The 17772-nt window shown below is 45.2% G+C and overlaps 1 protein-coding gene across 3 annotated transcripts in view; it reads right to left on the bottom strand.

The window, feature by feature from the left end:
* Positions 1-17772, bottom strand: part of TTC8 (tetratricopeptide repeat domain 8) — a 167321-nt gene that overhangs the window by 67921 nt on the left and 81628 nt on the right. For all 3 annotated transcript variants that reach the window (XM_029597759.1, XM_029597757.1, XM_029597758.1), the window contains 2 exons: positions 5076-5165; positions 3264-3308 (listed from right to left, as the gene is read on the bottom strand). In XM_029597759.1, coding sequence (XP_029453619.1) covers positions 3264-3308; positions 5076-5165 — 135 coding nt within the window. The remainder of the gene's footprint in view (positions 1-3263; positions 3309-5075; positions 5166-17772) is intronic.

The raw sequence follows: 17772 nt of genomic DNA, 5'->3' as shown, positions 1-17772 counted from the left end.
CCCCCCTCCAGAGACGCCACAGGCTGAGAGGGATGTCCCAACATGGAAAAAAGCTGTAGTAGTCAAATCTCTTTGAGCATCTAAACAACACTGACACAAACAGAGAGTGAGAACTGAATTGCTATCAGACGGCAAGCCTCACAGATAGCAAGACGCTTAGACCTGTTCATCCCTGGCGCCCAGCTCTCCTGAACTTTGGCTCCAGGCGAACGCCTGTGTGCACACCAATGCCACACCTGGGTGTACATGCACACTCCTCCAGGATGCATGCAAATATGCGCTCAAGACTAGGTTGTGGTCATACGCGCACAAGTAGCTGCACAAATACGCACTCAAATTTAGGTTACAGTCTTATGTGCATAAGTACCTGTGCAAATACATGCTCAAATCTAGGTAGCAGATGTAGACGTTCAAATCTAGGCTGTGGCCTTATGCGCACAGGTCCCAGCACATGCAACCGCCATATAGTGAGAATGCGTGCACACGTCTACGCACATGAGAAAAGAACCGCTGCAGTGGCCTACCATGTGTTCGGGCCCGGATCAGTTTAATATCCAGCTTCGAAAATCATTGGCCTGAAGAACTTCTCAACAGCTCAGGCCTCTTGACTGGCTGAGAATCCATGGAGACTGGGGCCAAGAGCCAGCATCTCGCTAAACACGCTTTGCGCATAAGCAAATTAAAACCAGCAGAAGACCTCTACTCCTCCTGAGTGCAAGCACCTCTCTGCAGCTCTGCGGGACAGGGAACAGCAGGCAATAGTTCCCCTGCCACTCCCGCTGATGCTGCTAGGGTATCGAAAATGGCTGCTGTTTCCACACTGATGGGGGAAAGCTTCAGTGCTAGACCCCGTCATCCGTGAGGCTTGTTCTATCAGTGTGGTCATGCTTGACGCAGACCCCTGAATGCTTTTACTACACGCACACACACTGCTCCTCCCCGCGGCACCACCAGCCCCTCAACGGCAAGCAGGGGAACAGTCCCTCAGCACCATGGAGCCAACACCCGGTCTTCTCCACAGGCAGAGAAGCTGCTGAAAAACCCTGTCACTGAGCTCTCCGAGCTGCTAAGGTAGCTCTCCCCCTGGAACCTCATTGCTGCACAGATTCCTCTAACGAGTTTCTTGTTCTCTCTTTTTTTTTTATTCTCTGAGAACAAATAAAGTTACATAGAAACCAATACTTTCGTTTGGTGCAGAGATTCATTTTCCAGGAGTGCAAGCCATACCTTTTATTTTCTTCAAAACTTTACCAAACTTACAATACTTACTCCCAAGAATGTAACACAGAGTTGCTAACAGAAAAAAAGAAAATCAGCCAAATTAAAAAAGGGACCGACTAAAAAAACAGCTGCCTTTTTATTTTCTTATTCTTATATCTATATCTATATCTATCCTCTCAGGGGGAAGGGACAAAATCTTGAAATGGTTAATCTGCACAAGTGTAAGCTTCAAATAACGTGCTTATTCTGTAATGTTTGATGTTTATTAAATAAACAGTTTGAACCCTCAAACCCCCCCCCCCCCCCAAGAAAAAAACAGCTGCCCTGAACCTGTAGCTGCCTTAGCAGCCTCGTGAGGGATCTGATAGAGGGAGCCTCAGATTTACACCCCATGGAAGAAAGGAGTGAGCATAGAAAGGGTCACCAACCCCCAGCTCGTCCACTTCGACCAGACAGGGAATGACCCACTAGGACCCAAAAACTCCCTGGGAGGAAGGCTCATAAATCCAAAACAGTCTCCTGACTGCAGAACTGCAGGTTTTGCACCATTTACCATCTGCTGGAGACAGAGAAATACTGAGAGACTGCAGGTTGCACACTGGGTTATGTACAGTGTCTCTGTCTCCATCTGCTGGCAGGGAGGCAAAACCCAGAAGTCTGGACTGATCTGGGTATGTACAGGGAATGCCATTTTACAGAAGAAGAAACAATACTTTTTGCATTAGATAAAATCATTCTGGATTCATAAGACTTCATGAAAAACCCTATGCAAGCAACGAGAAGACTTGATATGAATGTCTAGCTAAATATCGCTGCCCTTTGGACATGGAGTCCACGAGGTGATGAGATTTCCTCCAACTGTGTCAGGGAAAGAGGAGCTGGTTTATCTTTTCTTTCGCCTTTCCATCTGTGCTTCTCAGTTAGTGACATGCTTCATCTAATATGCTGTGCTGAAAAAAACTACAAGCTGCAGAGCTCTTTCTGCTTCCATTTTCCATCAAATCAGAATATGCAAGACACTAAAAAGCCATCCATTTATCGTAGATTGCCTTTATTGCAAATCAAAGCAGTTAGCCTGACAGATGTCATGCCATTCAGAGGATAAAATACAAAAGACATCAGCGAGACACTGCAGATACACAGATTATGCTCGGAATCAAAATAGACTACAGCCATTCATAACATTCAATGGGTCTCTAATTTTTTACTGCCTAGTTTGGAGAGATCTGATAGTATACGGTATGAAAGTTTTGCAGTGTACAGTTATTGAGGAGTTTTCTCACATGATGAACTGTGCTCTAACTTTGGAAACCAGAACATGTATTATAACTCAGCAAAAATGTACAAGCAACAATACTAAATGCCTTACTGTCTCCCGTAGGACAGAGTAGATTATGTCATACAAAGACCATCCGGCCCATCCAGTCTGCCCATTTCCTCTGCCCACATGGCTAAGGATACATCCCAACTGTCAGCCACAGAGTGTGTCCTCCTGAAAGATCTCCTTCCTTCTTCAGGAGTTTTCTCTTCCTCATCTTAGGAGGATGAGCTTACAAGATACTCACCTATTTCCGTCCAGCACCCCACCTTTCCCGTGTCTAACCTCCAAGCTCTGTAATAATTTAAGTAGCCAGCAATACTAGTGTGGATGTTGCCTCCTAGGCATCCTTTGTAGTCTTATTTTCACAGCCTGATCCAAATAGCTACCATTACTAGGGAGTCTCCCAGGTGCCCTGCAACTTGGGGACATTTCTAAATGAAACCCCTCTTCTTCCCCTCCCCCCAACAGTGTTCTAAATGTGCTGTACATGGCGTAAAAAGAGACGAATGTGTTTATTTATAACGCCTTACAGCTGAAATGATGATATTTCATGTATGTTTGTAACACTGAACTTTCTCTAACACTGTTTTTCAACAAAATTATAACGACTTCAGTACTAAGGAAAGGACAATATTTTGTAATTTGTATCCCTGTCAGAAATGTATAAACAAAAATGAGACCCTTAATGAACTAATGAAATGCGATTTAAACTGGGCCTTACACTCTTGACGTCATTTTCATGGTGGAAAATGTATTCAAACAGGGTCTGTGAAGAGAAGATGTTAAAAAACAAAACAAAACAAAATTAGAACACGAGTCCCACATTCTGCAGACATGAGTCACATCGTATCGCACTACATCCACTCTCTCTCACTGAAATGACAGCTGGATTTCATAAACTGGAACATTTCCAAAATGCAAAATCCAACATGATCAAGGACACTCAGGCAGGCTCGCCACGCTATTTGCTTTTCACACTTAAAAGGACTGCGGCACAGGCTTTGAATCAGCAGGACTCTTCTGCACTTCCCTGCCTCATGTCGCTAGGCCTGGGGGTTTTCCTTGTTTGATATATTAGTGGATGTGTCAGAGTCTTTCCATTTTCTCTTCCTAAACTTGATGTTTATGCCTGTGCGATTAAAGTAATGAAGCTCAATGGTTTGCCAACAGGGGTGGCGTGCTCTGCATATTCAGATTGGAAACAGAATCGTCATGTGCCTTTTCAGCTAACAGAAGTCCATGGGAAAAAGTTACATTTCTATACCGGCATGCCAGCTCTGGGGCTAGCTGCTGTTTATTCCTGTGCTGCTGGAGCACTCCCTTCCATGCAAATAAGGTGGATGCAAAGCTCAGGCCACAAGTCACTGGGACGTCATGGGACATAAATTACAATATCTGATGGACCATCTCACCACCATGTGAGCACAATACAAGGCGTACAGATGAACCTCCCCACATCACCCACTGGTATTTATTACAAATTATTTTTTAATCTGCAAACTACAGGTTTATTAAAATACCTCCTACCACTATGCTGAAGATCCCTACAGCCACTGTCTTCTGTTTTGTTTACAGCACAATCAAATCAAAAGGTTAGCAAATTTGCTTTGAATTCGTTTCAATGATAAACAATTTCTCAATGGAATTAGGGACTGGTTTATTCAAAGTATTGAAGAAGAGACAGGACAACTTTTGTGCTAACAAATAATAGAAGAGATTGCTTGGAGCCAGTCCAATGGCTCTGCGATAGTGCAAAATGACATGGGTTCGAGCTTAGAGGGTAATTTTCGAGCATTGCACGTAAGTTATATCCGCTTTGAAATTTTGGTATAGGTGCTTAAGCCCATTTTGAAAATTATCCCAGCAAAACTACCCTGCACAAGTTACACCTGTTATTTCTGGCACATAAAATTTCCCTGAAAATGTATGCATGTATGGTCAAATTTTGTTACATATGTATGAAAATCCAAACTCCTCCCCCAGGAATTCCTCCACTGAACATAACATAGGCACCTAAGTTTATTCACATATGGGGCAGGCCTTTTTGTAAAAGGTCACTTTTGCACATAAAAGACTGTTTTACACACAGAGGTCCAGCAAGGCTCAGGTGCATGGTGGAAGCAATGTGCTCCAGCTCTGGGTGGGAGGGAGGCGCTCCAGCTCTGGGTGTGTGTGCTGGGTGGGAGGGGATGCGCTCCAGCTCTGGGTGGGTGTGCTGGGAGGGAGGCGATGCGCTCCAGCTCTGGGTGGGTGTGCTGGGAGGGAGGCGATGCGCTCCAGCTCTGGGTGGGTGTGCTGGGAGGGAGGCGATGCGCTCCAGCTCTGGGTGGGTGTGCTGGGAGGGAGGGGATGCGCTCCAGCTCTGGGTGGGTGTGCTGGGAGGGAGGGGATGCGCTCCAGCTCTGGGTGTGCCACTATAAAGTGATAGCGGCTGTTGGTGAAACAATTTGAAGCACATCACCTAACACTGGAAGCCGGGACGGCCTGCGAGTGAAAAACAAAATTTAAGACCATAAACACATCGGGTACGTACCTTTGCCAAGTTTGGCTTTTGGGCATATTTTGCAAAATTCAATCTAGACAGATTAATAAAAGGTCCATCAGGATTTGTAAGCATTGACGCCTGTGAAGAAAAGAAATATGAAAAATGCAGCAACTGCTGAAAAGAATCTTCAAACTTAACTTCTTAGTAAAAAAAAGATATCAATGCAGAACAACAACAACATAGACATCTCCTTTATATTAAATAAAGGAATAAAAATGGATAAATTACTTACCTGATAATTTTGTTTTCCTTAGTGTAGAGAGATGGACTCAGGTTTATGCTCCCCTGCCAGCAGATGGAGACAGAGCAAGCTGACATCACAGTATATATAACCCTGCAGTGACCCCTAGCCGGCCAGTATTTTCTTCAAAAGCAACTGTGGACAGACTAGCAAAAAACTTGAATAAAAACATGATTAAAAACAGATAACCAGGACTGTACTCAACCAACCCTAAACACTGGACTCACATAAGATTCTAAGTTCCCCACGCTAGGGACTGGATGAACACTTACCAATAATTCCTTGGGACCCAGAGCCCCATAGGAGGACTAGTGACAGACTCATGCGGCAGCTGAGGGCAGGAAGCTGAGTCCATCTCTCTACACTAAGGAAAACAAGATTATCAGGTAAGTAATTTCTCTGTTTCCTAGCAAGTAGACAGATGGGCTCAGGACCAGTGGGATGTACCAAAGCTACTCCCCAACAGGGTGGGAGCCTGCCCGCAGTCCAGTCAACACCACATGTGCAAAGGCTGCATCCTCCTGGGCCTGCACATCCAGCAATAAAACCTGGAAAAAGTGTGTAAGGAGGGCGACGTCACAGTTCGGTAGATATCGACAGGAGACAACAGACTAACCTCCGCCCTTGACACTGCCTGAGCCCTAGTGGAATACGCCCTAACCTGAGCAAGCAATGGTTTTCCAGCATCCACATACGCAGCCGTGACCACCTCCTTAATCCAACGAACTATGGTAGCCTGTGAAGCCGGATCACCCTTCTTACTCCCACCATGGAGAACAAACAGGCGATCTGTCTTTCAAAAAGACTCAGAGACCTCCAGATACTGCATGACTAGACGCTTAACATCCAAGAAGTGCAAAAGGCAAAACTCCTCTGCATCCCTGACCTTATCCAGGGATGGCAAGGAGATGGTCTGATTCAAATGAAAGTCAGAGACTAGTTTGGGCAAGAAGGATGGATAAGTACGCAGCTGTAACGCCTCCGGAGTCACCCGAAGAAACGACTCCCGGCAAGACCAGGTCTGCAGCTAAGAAATCCGACACACAGAACATATAGCCACCAGGAACACAGTCTTCAAAGTTAACAACTGTAAGGAAAGGCTACACAGAGGTCAGATCGTAGGGTCCACCAAAAATTCCAGCACCAAATTAAAACTCCACAATGGAACCGGTAACCTCAAGGGAGGCCTAAGGTGCTTCTCTCCCTTCTAAAAATGGGCCACATCAGGATGAGACAACAAGGAAACACCATTTACCAGGGTTCTGAAACAGGCAAGAGCCGCAACCTGCACCTTCAAGGAATTAAGGGCCAAGCTTTTATTCAATCCATCCTACAAAAAATCCAGAATGAGAAAGATCTTAACTGAACGAGGAAGAACACCCTGCTCCTCACATCAGGCCTCAGAAACTCTACAATTCCGCACATAAGCCAAGGAAGGGGAGAACTTGTGAGCGCGGAGTAACGTGGCAATCACCGCAGAGGAATAAGCACGCTTTAACAGGTGAGCCCTCTCAAGGTCCAACCCATAAGACAGAATTGAGTTGGATCCTCGTGAACAAACCAGTCCCTGCTGAAGCAGATCCATGTGCGGCAGAAGACAAAGGGGGGGCCTCCATCAGGAGTCGTCACAAATCTGCATACCACAGATGCCTGGGTCAGTCTGGTAGGACTACTAGCCCCCTGTGGCCTTCAAAATTGCAAATAATCCTGCCCAGCAAGGGCCACAGCAAAAAAGCAATCTGTCTTCCGGCCATACCTGTATGACAGCATCTATTCCCAGGAACCACGGAACCTTCACATTTTGAGAAGTCGCCAGCAGATCTAAGAATGGAAGACCCCAGCGATTCACAATCAGCTGAAATGTCTCAGCTGCTAGCACCCACTCTCCTGGGTCCAGACTCTCCCCGCTGAGAAAGTCTGTTCTTACATTGTCTCTTCCTGCAATGTGAGAGGCCGAAATCTGCAGATGACCTTCCACCCATTCCATCAACTGGTCTATTTCCTGTAACACTTGCTGGCTCTTGGTTTGACCCTGGCAGTTGATATAGGCCACCATCATCATGTTGTCTAACATCAGATGAAACGCTTGATTCCACAGCCTGTGGCTGAACTGCAAACATGCCATCTGTACCGCCCAGGCCTCCAGGCAATTGATGTTCCAGGGGGACTCTTCAGCATTCCAGCACCCCTGAGCCATTAACTCCAGACAGTGAGCCCCCAACCGTGGAGACTCACATCTGTCGTGAGTACCAACCAGGCCGGAGAGAACAAGGGAACTCCCTTTCTCAGATGATCTTCTTGCAACCACCACTGGAGGGGGAGCAGATTTCCATTGGCAAGTGGAGCCAAACCACATAGCCCTGAGACTGTGGGTTCCAATGAGATAGCAGAAAGAACTGAAGAGGATGCACATGCACCCTTGCCCACAGCACCACTTCCAGGGTAGCTGCCATCAAGCTGAGTACCTGTAGGTAGGACCACACTGTTGGGTGTATGGTGTTTATCAACTGATGCACTTGAGACAATCTCTGGATCCAAACTTCTGGAAGCAAAACTCTGTCCTGTCCCATGTCGAACCAGACCCCCAGATACTCCAACAACTGGGATGGTTGAAGATTGCTCTTGGTCAGGTTCACCATCCAACTAAGCTCCTGCAATAAGGAGATCACCTTATATGTGACCAGGCGGCTCTCTTCCTAAGACTTAGCTCGAATCAGTCAGTCGTCCAAATAAGAGTGCACCAGGATTCCTTCTTTTCGCAAGGCCAATGCCACAACCACCATAATCTTGGAAAATGTTCTGGGAGTGGTGGCTAGACCGAAACTGATAATGGCACCCCAACACTGCAAAGCATAGAAAGTGTTGGTGTTCCAGTCGGATGGGAATATGAAGATAAGCCTCTGTCAGATTTAAGCAGGTCAGAAATTCCGACTGCATCGCCATTATTACAGAGCGTAAGGTTTCCATTAAAAAATGAGTCACTTTCAAGTGATAGTTAACTATCTTGAGATCCAAGATGGAACGAAAAGCGCTCTCCTTCTTTGGCACAACAAAATAAATGGTATATCGCCCCATACTTTCTTGACATGTGGGCAGCGGAACCACAGCCCTCAGTCTGAGGAGCCTTTGAAATGTGAACTTCAATGCCTGCTTCTTCTGTGGGGAGTGGCATGGGGACACTATGAACACGTCTCAAGGAATACTGTGAAATTCCAGTGCATACCCTTCTCGTATCACCTCCTGGACCCACTGGTCCGAAGTGATCTCAAATCACCTCCGATAAAAGAGAGAGAGAGACGTCCCCCTATTTCCTGTTCTGGAAGTTGTGTCGGTAAACCTTTATTGGGAAACTTGGGAAGGTCTACCACCCGAGCCCACTCTTCTCTTGAGCTGCCAGGGACAAAAGGACTGAGACCTACTGAAAGGCCGAGACCACTGAAAGGTCATTCCTCTGTAGGGACGAAAATGCCTGGAATCCCAGAAACTACTCCTAATACCAAAGGGGTGCTGTAACAGTTTCTTATCCTCCAACAACAGACACCGGAGACTCGCCCCACTTACTGGCCAGTTTCTCCAACTCGCTCCCAAACAAGAGCGAGCCTTTAAAGGGCATCTTTGAAAGATTGGCTTTGGAAGCTGTGTCAGCTGACCAATTTTGCAACCAGAGTTGATGCCTGGCCGCTATCACCGAAGCCACTCCTCTGGCTGAGGTCCGGATCAAATCACAGCTTGCGTCTGTTAAAAAGGCAGCAGTAGGCTCCATGACCATTCTAGAATTTCCCCAGACTCATCAACTTCCTGAGAGAAAAGCAGACAAGATCTCGCCACTAGGCAATCTGTAAATTCATCACCACTGCCTCAAAGGCTTGCTTAAGAATAGCCTCAATCCTTCTATCATTACATCCTTCAAGGCCGCTTCTCCCTCTATGGGGATAGTCATCTGCTTAGACACGGCACATACCAGAGCATCCACTTTGGGAAAACGCAAATGCTCTCTCACAGCTGGATCCAGGGGGTACAGGACTTCCAATGTCCGACCCCTATAAAATTTGCCTCTGGGGCATCCCATTCCAGATCAATTAATTCGTGGATGGCATCCATCACCGGGAAAAAACCAAGCTTTATGTAAGGAAACCAAAATGGGTTCTTCCTCGGCTCTGACATAGCATCTGAACCAGGAGTACTCAGCTGTTTCAAGGTCTGGGAAATCAGGGCCGGTAGTTCATCTCTATGAAAGAACCGCAATATGGTTCGATACAGTTCCAGCCCTGATGGAATTTCCCCATCTTCCAGGGAATCAGGATCAATCTCATCATCAGTGCTATCTGGATTCCTGTTGGAAACACCCACAGGGAGTAGAGACAAGCTTTGCATTTAAGCATAGAACTGGAAGAGGGAGGAGCCGTAGGCTGAAGGTCCGACCAGACAATAGGGGAAGTGGAGGACTGCGCCTGAAGAAAGGCTTGTAAGCCTTGAAAAAATTCCACCCAAGAAAAAGCATTTGGGTCCAGACCAAGCCCAGAAGGAACTGGAGCTGGTCCCACTGAACTGCCCTCGCCAGCGGAGGAGCCAGTCAAGGGAGAACTAAGATCTGGCATCCCTCCAGTCAAGGGCATGACAAACCCATCATCAGAATGGGAAGAGCCAGGCTTAGCAAAATCAGAGGAAGACAACTCTCCCTGAGTGTCCGAGCAGTGCTGACACAGCTTAGAAGCCCTAATATGTCAGACAACACAAATAGGAAGACACTTAGGCTTCTTGCTTACCGGTGCCACTGCTGCGGTAAATTGTGTTGGAATGGCTCACGCTCAAAAATGAAATGCGATGAAAAAATAAGCACCTAGAAGAAAGCATGGCAAGGCGCATGTACAACCTGTGCACCAAGTTAAGCATATAAAATAGTTTGTGCACATAAAAATTGCACCCAAAAACTGAGCGCCTGACGCGTGCGCAGAGCCGACACACTGCGCATAACAACGGTCTATAGAGGGCAGCAGAACATGCACAAGAGTGCGCGAAAATGACCACTGCGGTGTGCAAAAAATAAGCCTTAGCGTGGGGCCTAGCCCACAGGGGGCCACTCAACCCACCAGACTACCCAGTTCCCTAACCCTAATGGGAGCGGAAACGAATATTGGCAAGGCACGCCGAGAACGGAGACTGGAGGAAGTCCTGAAACCCCTCTGTCTCTGATTCAGGTTAAAACTGTCTTCGGCTGCAGGGGGAGAGGGCATCTGCCATCACCGCTACACTCGGCCTCCTGCACCTGCTGCCTTTAAGCTGAACTAGCAGCTAAGTCCATGCCGAGAAACCCAGCTACCGGTCCAAGGAACACCTCTGAGGGACCACGGAAATTGCCTCAGGAATTCTCAACTGGAGGAGGGACCTTTAGGTATCACCGCAGGAGAGCAGGGTTTTCTTTTCCTGAACTTAGACCTTCAAATTTCTCCTTTGAAAAAGCTCAAAGCTTTTAATGCACGTCCACCATCTGCTGGACACGGAGAATACTGGCAGGCTGGAGTCACCGTAGGGTTATAAAGACTGTGACATCAGCTTGCTCAGTCTCCATCTCCAAGGAAGCATAAACCCACTGGTCCTGAGTCCATCTGTCTACACGCTAGGAAAACTAGAATTAAAATATGCGAATCCCATACAATGGATTCACAGCAAGACAAGCCTAGAAGGGACCTCCAATGGTTAACTACTAACTGCCCTGCAGGATTCATTATACCTAAAAACCATTCCCAGATGAAAATTCCACCACCTCAACTACCCTTAAAGTTACAAACGTCTTCAGCATGTCTGCCTAAATCTCATCTTTTGCAATGCAAGTTAAGGATGTAAGTTATCTTTTAAAAAGTTAAGCCCATATTTTCAAAAGCAGTCTTATATGAGTAAGTTTGCTTTGAAAATTTGCGGCTGATCCTGGTACACACACTGATGTATGGGTGTACTCCCCCACTATGTTTTGGGCATCCCTAATACAAAGGTTATAGCAAAGTCCCAGGGCCACGATTTCTCTCCTGGATCTCTCACACAACTCAAAACACCAGATTTCAGCCCTGGGTGCCAGGGATCGAAGCCTCCAGGGCCCATGCTGCAAATTCACCCTCTCACTCACAAAAAGAGGGATCTTACTTTGCTGAGGTCATCAGGGAAAAAATAAACAGCTGCAGTCCAGTAGTGGTGTTCAACAAAAAAATGAGGTTTACTTTAAATTAAATACAAAATCCATGTAAAGGATAGGAGACATCCTTCGCATCAGAAGCAAAATAGCTCCAAGGGCTGCAGACTCTGTGTTCAGGGTGCACCTCCTCCTCATTACATAAGAACCTGCCATACTGGGTCAGACCAAGGGTCCATCAAGCCCAGCATCCTGTTTCCAACAGTGGCCAATCCAGGCCACAAGAACCAGGCAAGTACCCAAACACTAAGTCTATTCCATGTTACCGTTGCTAGTAATAGCAGTGGCTATTTTCTAAGTCAACTCAATTAATAGCAGGTAATGGACTTCTCCTCCAAGAACTTATCCAATCCTTTTTTAAACACAGCTACACTAACTGCACTAACCACATCCTCTGGCAACAAATTCCAGAGTTTGTGCGTTGAGTGAAGAAGAGCTTTCTCCGATTAGTTTTAAATGTGCCGCATGCTAACTTCATGGAGTGCCCCCTAGTCTTTCTATTATCCGAAAGAGTAAAAAACCGATTCACATCTACCCGTTCTAGACCTCTCATGATTTTAAACACCTCTATCATATCCCCCCTCAGCTGTCTCTTCTCCAAGCTGAACAGCCCTAACCTCTTTAGTCTTTCCTCATAGGGGAGCTGTTCCATCCCCTTTATCATTTTGGTAGCCCTTCTCTGTACCTTCTCCATCGCAATTATATCATTTTTGAGATGCAGCAACCAGAATTGTACACAGTATTCAAGGTGCGGTCTCACCATGGAGCGATACAGAGGCATTATGACATTTTCCGTTTTATTCACCATTCCCTTCCTAATAATTCCCAACATTCTGTTTGCTTTTTTAACTGCCGCAGCACACTGAACCAACAATTTCAATGTGTTATCCACTATGACGCCTAGATCTCTTTCTTGGGTGGTAGCACCTAACATTGTGTAACTATAGCATGGGTTATTTTTCCCTATATGCATCACCTTACACTTACCCACATTAAATTTCATCTGCCATTTCGATGCCCAATTTTCCAGTCTCACAAGGTCTTCCTGCAATTTATCACAATCTGCTTGTGATTTAAACTACTCTGAACAATTTTATATCATCTGCAAATTTGATTACCTCACTCATCGTATTTCTTTCCAGATCATTTATAAATATATTGAAAAAGTAAGGGTCCCAATATAGATCCTTGAGGCACTCCACTGCCCACTCCCTTCCGCTGAGAAAATTGTCCATTTAATCCTACTCTCTGTTTCCTGTCTTTTAGCCAGTTTGTAATCCACAAAAGGAATCGCCACCTATACCATGACTTTTTACTTTTCCTAGAAGCCTCTCATGAGGAACTTTATCAAACGCCTTCTGAAAATCCAAGTACACTACATCTACCGGTTCACCTTTATCAACATGTTTATTAACTCCTTCAAAAAAGTGAAGCAGATTTGTGAGGCAAGACTTGCCTTGGGTAAAACCATGCTGACTTTGTTCCATTAAACCATGTCTTTCTATATGTTCTGTGATTTTTGAAGCTTAGAACACTTTCCACTATTTTTCCTGGTACTGAAGTCAGGCTAACCGGTCTGTAGTTTCCCGGATCGCCCCTGGAGCCCTTTTTAAATATTGGGGTTACATTAGCTATCCTCCAGTCTTCAGGTACAATGGATGATTTTAATGATAGGTTACAAACATTTGCTAATAGGTCTGAAATTTCATTTTTGAGTTCCTTCAGAACCATGGGGTGTATACCATCCAGTCCAGGTGATTTACTACTCTTCAGTTTATCAATCAGGCCTACCACATCTTCTAGGTACACCGTGATTTGGTTCAGTCCATCTGAATCATTAACCATGAAAACCTTCTCCGGAACGGGTATCTCCCCAACATACTCTTTAGTAAACACCGAAGCAAAGAAATCATTTAATCTTTCTGCAATGGCCTTATCTTCTCTAAGTGCCGCTTTAACCCCTCGATCATCTAAAGGTCCAACTGACTCCCTCACAGACTTTCTACTTCGGATATATTTTTAAAAGTTTTTACTGTGAGTTTTTGCTTCTACGGCCAACTTCTTTTCAAATTCTCTCTTAGCCTGTCTTATCAATGTCTTACATTTAACTTGCCAACGCTTATGCATTATCCTATTCTCTTCTGTTGGATCCTTCTTCCAATTTTTGAATGAAGATCTTTTGGCTAAAATAGCTTCTTTCACCTCCCCTTTTAACTATGCTGGTAATTGTTTTGCCTTCTTTCCACCTTTTTTAATGTGTGGAATACATCTGCACTGTGCTTCTAGGATGGTATTTTTTTTTAACACACTTTTTACCTTTGTAGCTGCTCCTTTCAGTTTTTTTCTAACAATTTTTCTCATTTTATTAAAGTTTCCCTTTTGAAAGTTTAGCACGACAGCCGTGGATTTACTTACTGTCCCCCCCCCCCTTCCAGTCATTAATTCAAATTTGATCATATTATGATCACTATTGCCAAGCGGCCCCACCACTGTTACCTCTCTCACCAAATCCTGTGCTCCACTGAGAATTAGATCTAAAATTGCTCCCTCTCTTGTCAGTTCGTGAACCAATTGCTCCATAAAAATGTCATTTATTCCATCCAGGAACTTTATATCTCTAGCATGTACCGATGAATCATTTACCCAGTCAATATTGGGGTAATTGAAGTCTCCCATTATTACCGCACTACCAATTTGGTTAGCTTCCCTAATTTCTCTTAGCATTTCACTGTCAGTCTCACCATCTTGACCAGGTGGACGGTAGTATACTCCTATCACTATAGTCTTCCCTGACACACAAGGGATTTCTACCTATAAAGATTCAGTTGTGCATTTAGTCTCATGCAGGATGTTTATCCTGTTGGACTCTATGGCCAATACGTCCTCTCCTCTTTCAAAAACATAAGCAAGGGGTAAAAATGGAACAAACTTCCCTTGCTTCAAAACAAGATATGAAACTCCTTCAAAACCAGCAGTCTCTGGCCCCACTGATGAAAGGGACATAGTGCATGAAAATCCAATTCCTCCAGCAAGGTTGTATTGGCCTGACTGACTGTTAGGATACTGGTCAAAACTGCAAAAATCCATACAACTTCCAGCTTCTTAACCCCCAAAAGCTGTCACAAGGGAAAATGTTTAGTGATAGTTGTGAAGCCACCGTCGTGTGCATTGAATTGCACCTCCTCCCAAGCAGGAGTTCATATGTTTGAAAATTGAACATATGAATGAAAATCCTTTGCATACTCCAACTCCACCCTCAGAACACCCTGCTGTGAGTAAAATTATGCACAAAATTGGGTTTCATGCATATTGCTTCCAGCAGAACCCATGGGTTGATTGTCAAATCGTGATTTATGCACAAAATACAGTGTTTTGTGTATTTAAAGCACTTTGAAAATCAACCTCTGACTACATTTTAAACTATTAACTGTTCAAACAATAGGAGGCAAGGGGCTGAAGCAGGAAGGCATGATGAGGTCAGGTGTGATCTCAAATAGGCCCAGACTGATGCCTGGAACTCCCAAACAGAAAGCATGAAAGTCAGTCCCAACTCGGGCCAGACTTACTCCTGACCATCCCCGCAGCAGATAGGGCCAGATTTTATTAACCCCAGTAACGGAAGTCAATTTTCAGTAAGTGAGCAAACAGCTAATTTATCCAGGTCATCTACTCAGTTAAAATCATCATCGGGATAACTTTGCCACTCAGCAGCTACTGAATATTTTTTGAAAAAAAAAAAAAAGTCATGAAGTCATGGGCTATAGCAGTCACATCCGCCACCCCCATCCCCCAACACTGGAAAGAAAAAGGTTGCTGTTGTAGTGGCCTGATCGCCCCTTCCCGTTCCTAAAAAGTGAGGCATTACTCCTAAGCCTCTAAAACTTCCCAAAACCCCAAGCGAGGGTAGGGAAAGCTCTTAGTTCCTCCTGTGGGGTGAATAGCTCAGTGCCTGTACGGCCGACAGGTACCAGCACTTAAGATTCAACCTGTGGAAGGAGATAAGAGCTTGCCCGCCTCCCGCTGGGGATTTGTGCTGGGGGTAGTGCATCACTTTTTTAAGAAAAGGGGGAGGGTGATAAGGCCACTATGGCAGTGACCATTTTTATTTTTATGACTTGGGGACTGGTGACAGGCCACTACAGCCCATTACTTTTTTCTAACTTACCCTACTAAATTGGGCTGGGATACTCAGGGGCAGACAAATCCCACTGAACACACCCAGTTAGGTTTAAAGTTGCACAAGTAAGATTACTCAGATAACGTTAGATCTGCGCTCCACCACAACCAGTCTTATCTGGTCAGCAAAGGAATGTTGAAAACTCCAGGTTTATCCGGCTAAAAAAAACCCAGAACTTAGCAGGACAAACTCCTTTTAACAACCGACAGCCGATAAAAGGCCAAGATGGCCCATCCAATTTGTCCAGTGCTCTTTAAAGCTAAAGCTGCCACTTTGCATGGGGAAATCCCAGTGCATTCCTGGAAACACCATGCAGTCGTAGCCTGCTATGGGTTGAACTGCTACTCTATGCAGATTATCCGATGCTTCATTACCATCCCCTGTCTCCAGGGATCCGCTGGAAGAGCATTCCAGACATCCACCATCCTCTCCATGAAAACTGCTTCCTGACATTGTTTCTATGTCTATCCCCTGGAGTTTTTCATCATGACTTCTAGTTTTACAATTTCCTTTCCTCTGAAAAAGGTTTGCATCTTGTGCATTTCAGGTGTTTAAATGTCTATATAATTTCCCACATATTGAGGTCATTCAGTCTCATCTCATAGGGCTTTTGGTGCAGACCCCACATAATTGTGATTGCCTCTCTGTGGACCTCTAGCCTCTCTATGTCCTTTCTGAGGTACAGCCTGAAGAACTGAATACCGTACTCTAGATGGGGCCTAACCAATAACCAGTGAAAAGGCATTCTCACCTTTTTTTTTTCTAGTGGTTATGCCTCTGCCTTTGCACTTCAGCATCCCCCTGGCTCTGGCCGCTGCCTCCTCATATGGTTTTGCTACTTTCAGATCACCACATCGTAATCACTCCAAGGTCTTCCTCCTGGCTTGGGTCACATCAGCTCTTCATCACCTATGACATACCACTCCCAAAGATTTCTGCACCTAAGTGCAGGACTCTGCCGTTTTTGGCACTGAATCTTAATTGTGAAGCATTCAACCACCCCTCAAGCTTTCTTAGATAATTACTCAACTTATAATTAAGCTCTGGAATTTGTTGCCAGAGGATGTGGTGAAAGCTATTAGTGTAGCTGTGTTTAAAAATGGTTCCTGGAGGAAATGTCCATAAACCATTATTAAGGAGTTACAGATATTCACTGTTTATTCATGGGATAAGCAGCTTGGGATCCTGCCAGGTGCCTGTGACCTGGCTTGGCCACTGTTGGAAACAGGATGGTGGCCTTGATGGACCCTTGGTCTGACCCAGTATGGCAAGTCTTATGTTCTTATGCGGCCTATTTCCTGAGGGGAACTTTTCCTTCTAGCTCCTCCACGGTATTGCTCACCAATCACCTCTTTCTCTTCAGAGTGAATTCAGTTTACCACTACAGTGTGCGGTGTACCGTCAGTCAGTTTCTAATCTAATCCACCACTTTGGGACCCACTCCCAGACTGATCAGTTTACAAATGAGTATCAACAGCTTTGTTGAAACCCAAGTAAACCATATCTAGGTCATGCCCTTTATTTAATTCTCTAGTCACCCATTCAAAGAAATCAATCAGACTGATCTGACTTGATCTGCTTCTGGTAAAACTATGCTGCCTTGGATTCTACTGGGCACTGGATTGCAGATAGTTCCCTGTTCTTTCTTTCGGTAGAGTATCCATCTATTTTCCCACCACTGAGCTAAGTGATAGGCCTGTACTTTCCAACTTCCTCCTTGTTACCACTTTTATGAAGCCAGTCCACATCCGCCCAGCTCCAAAGATCTAACTGGTCCTTCAGTGGACCCATCAAGACATCTCCAGCCCCCATAGTCTCCAGGCATGCATGCCCTCTTACCCCATGCCTTTGTCTACTTTCAGTTTTCCTATTAAATGGTGGTGTATCTATCCTTCTCTCGTATGTGCCCTGTCCCTTGGTAACTATAACTGGTTCTTTGCTAACCCCTTCTTCAGTGAAAACTGAAGAATGTGTTTAACATTTTTCCTTTTTTCTCATCTCTCTCTACACATTTCTTTGTTTCCATTCAGTCTTACAATCTCACCTCTGGCCTTCCTTCTTTCACTAAGATCCCTGAGGAAAG

The sequence above is a fragment of the Rhinatrema bivittatum genome, chromosome 4 (genome assembly GCF_901001135.1).
Source record: "Rhinatrema bivittatum chromosome 4, aRhiBiv1.1, whole genome shotgun sequence".
In the NCBI taxonomy this organism is placed as follows: Eukaryota; Metazoa; Chordata; class Amphibia; order Gymnophiona; family Rhinatrematidae; genus Rhinatrema; species Rhinatrema bivittatum.
This window is presented reverse-complemented; position numbering and strand designations above follow the sequence as displayed.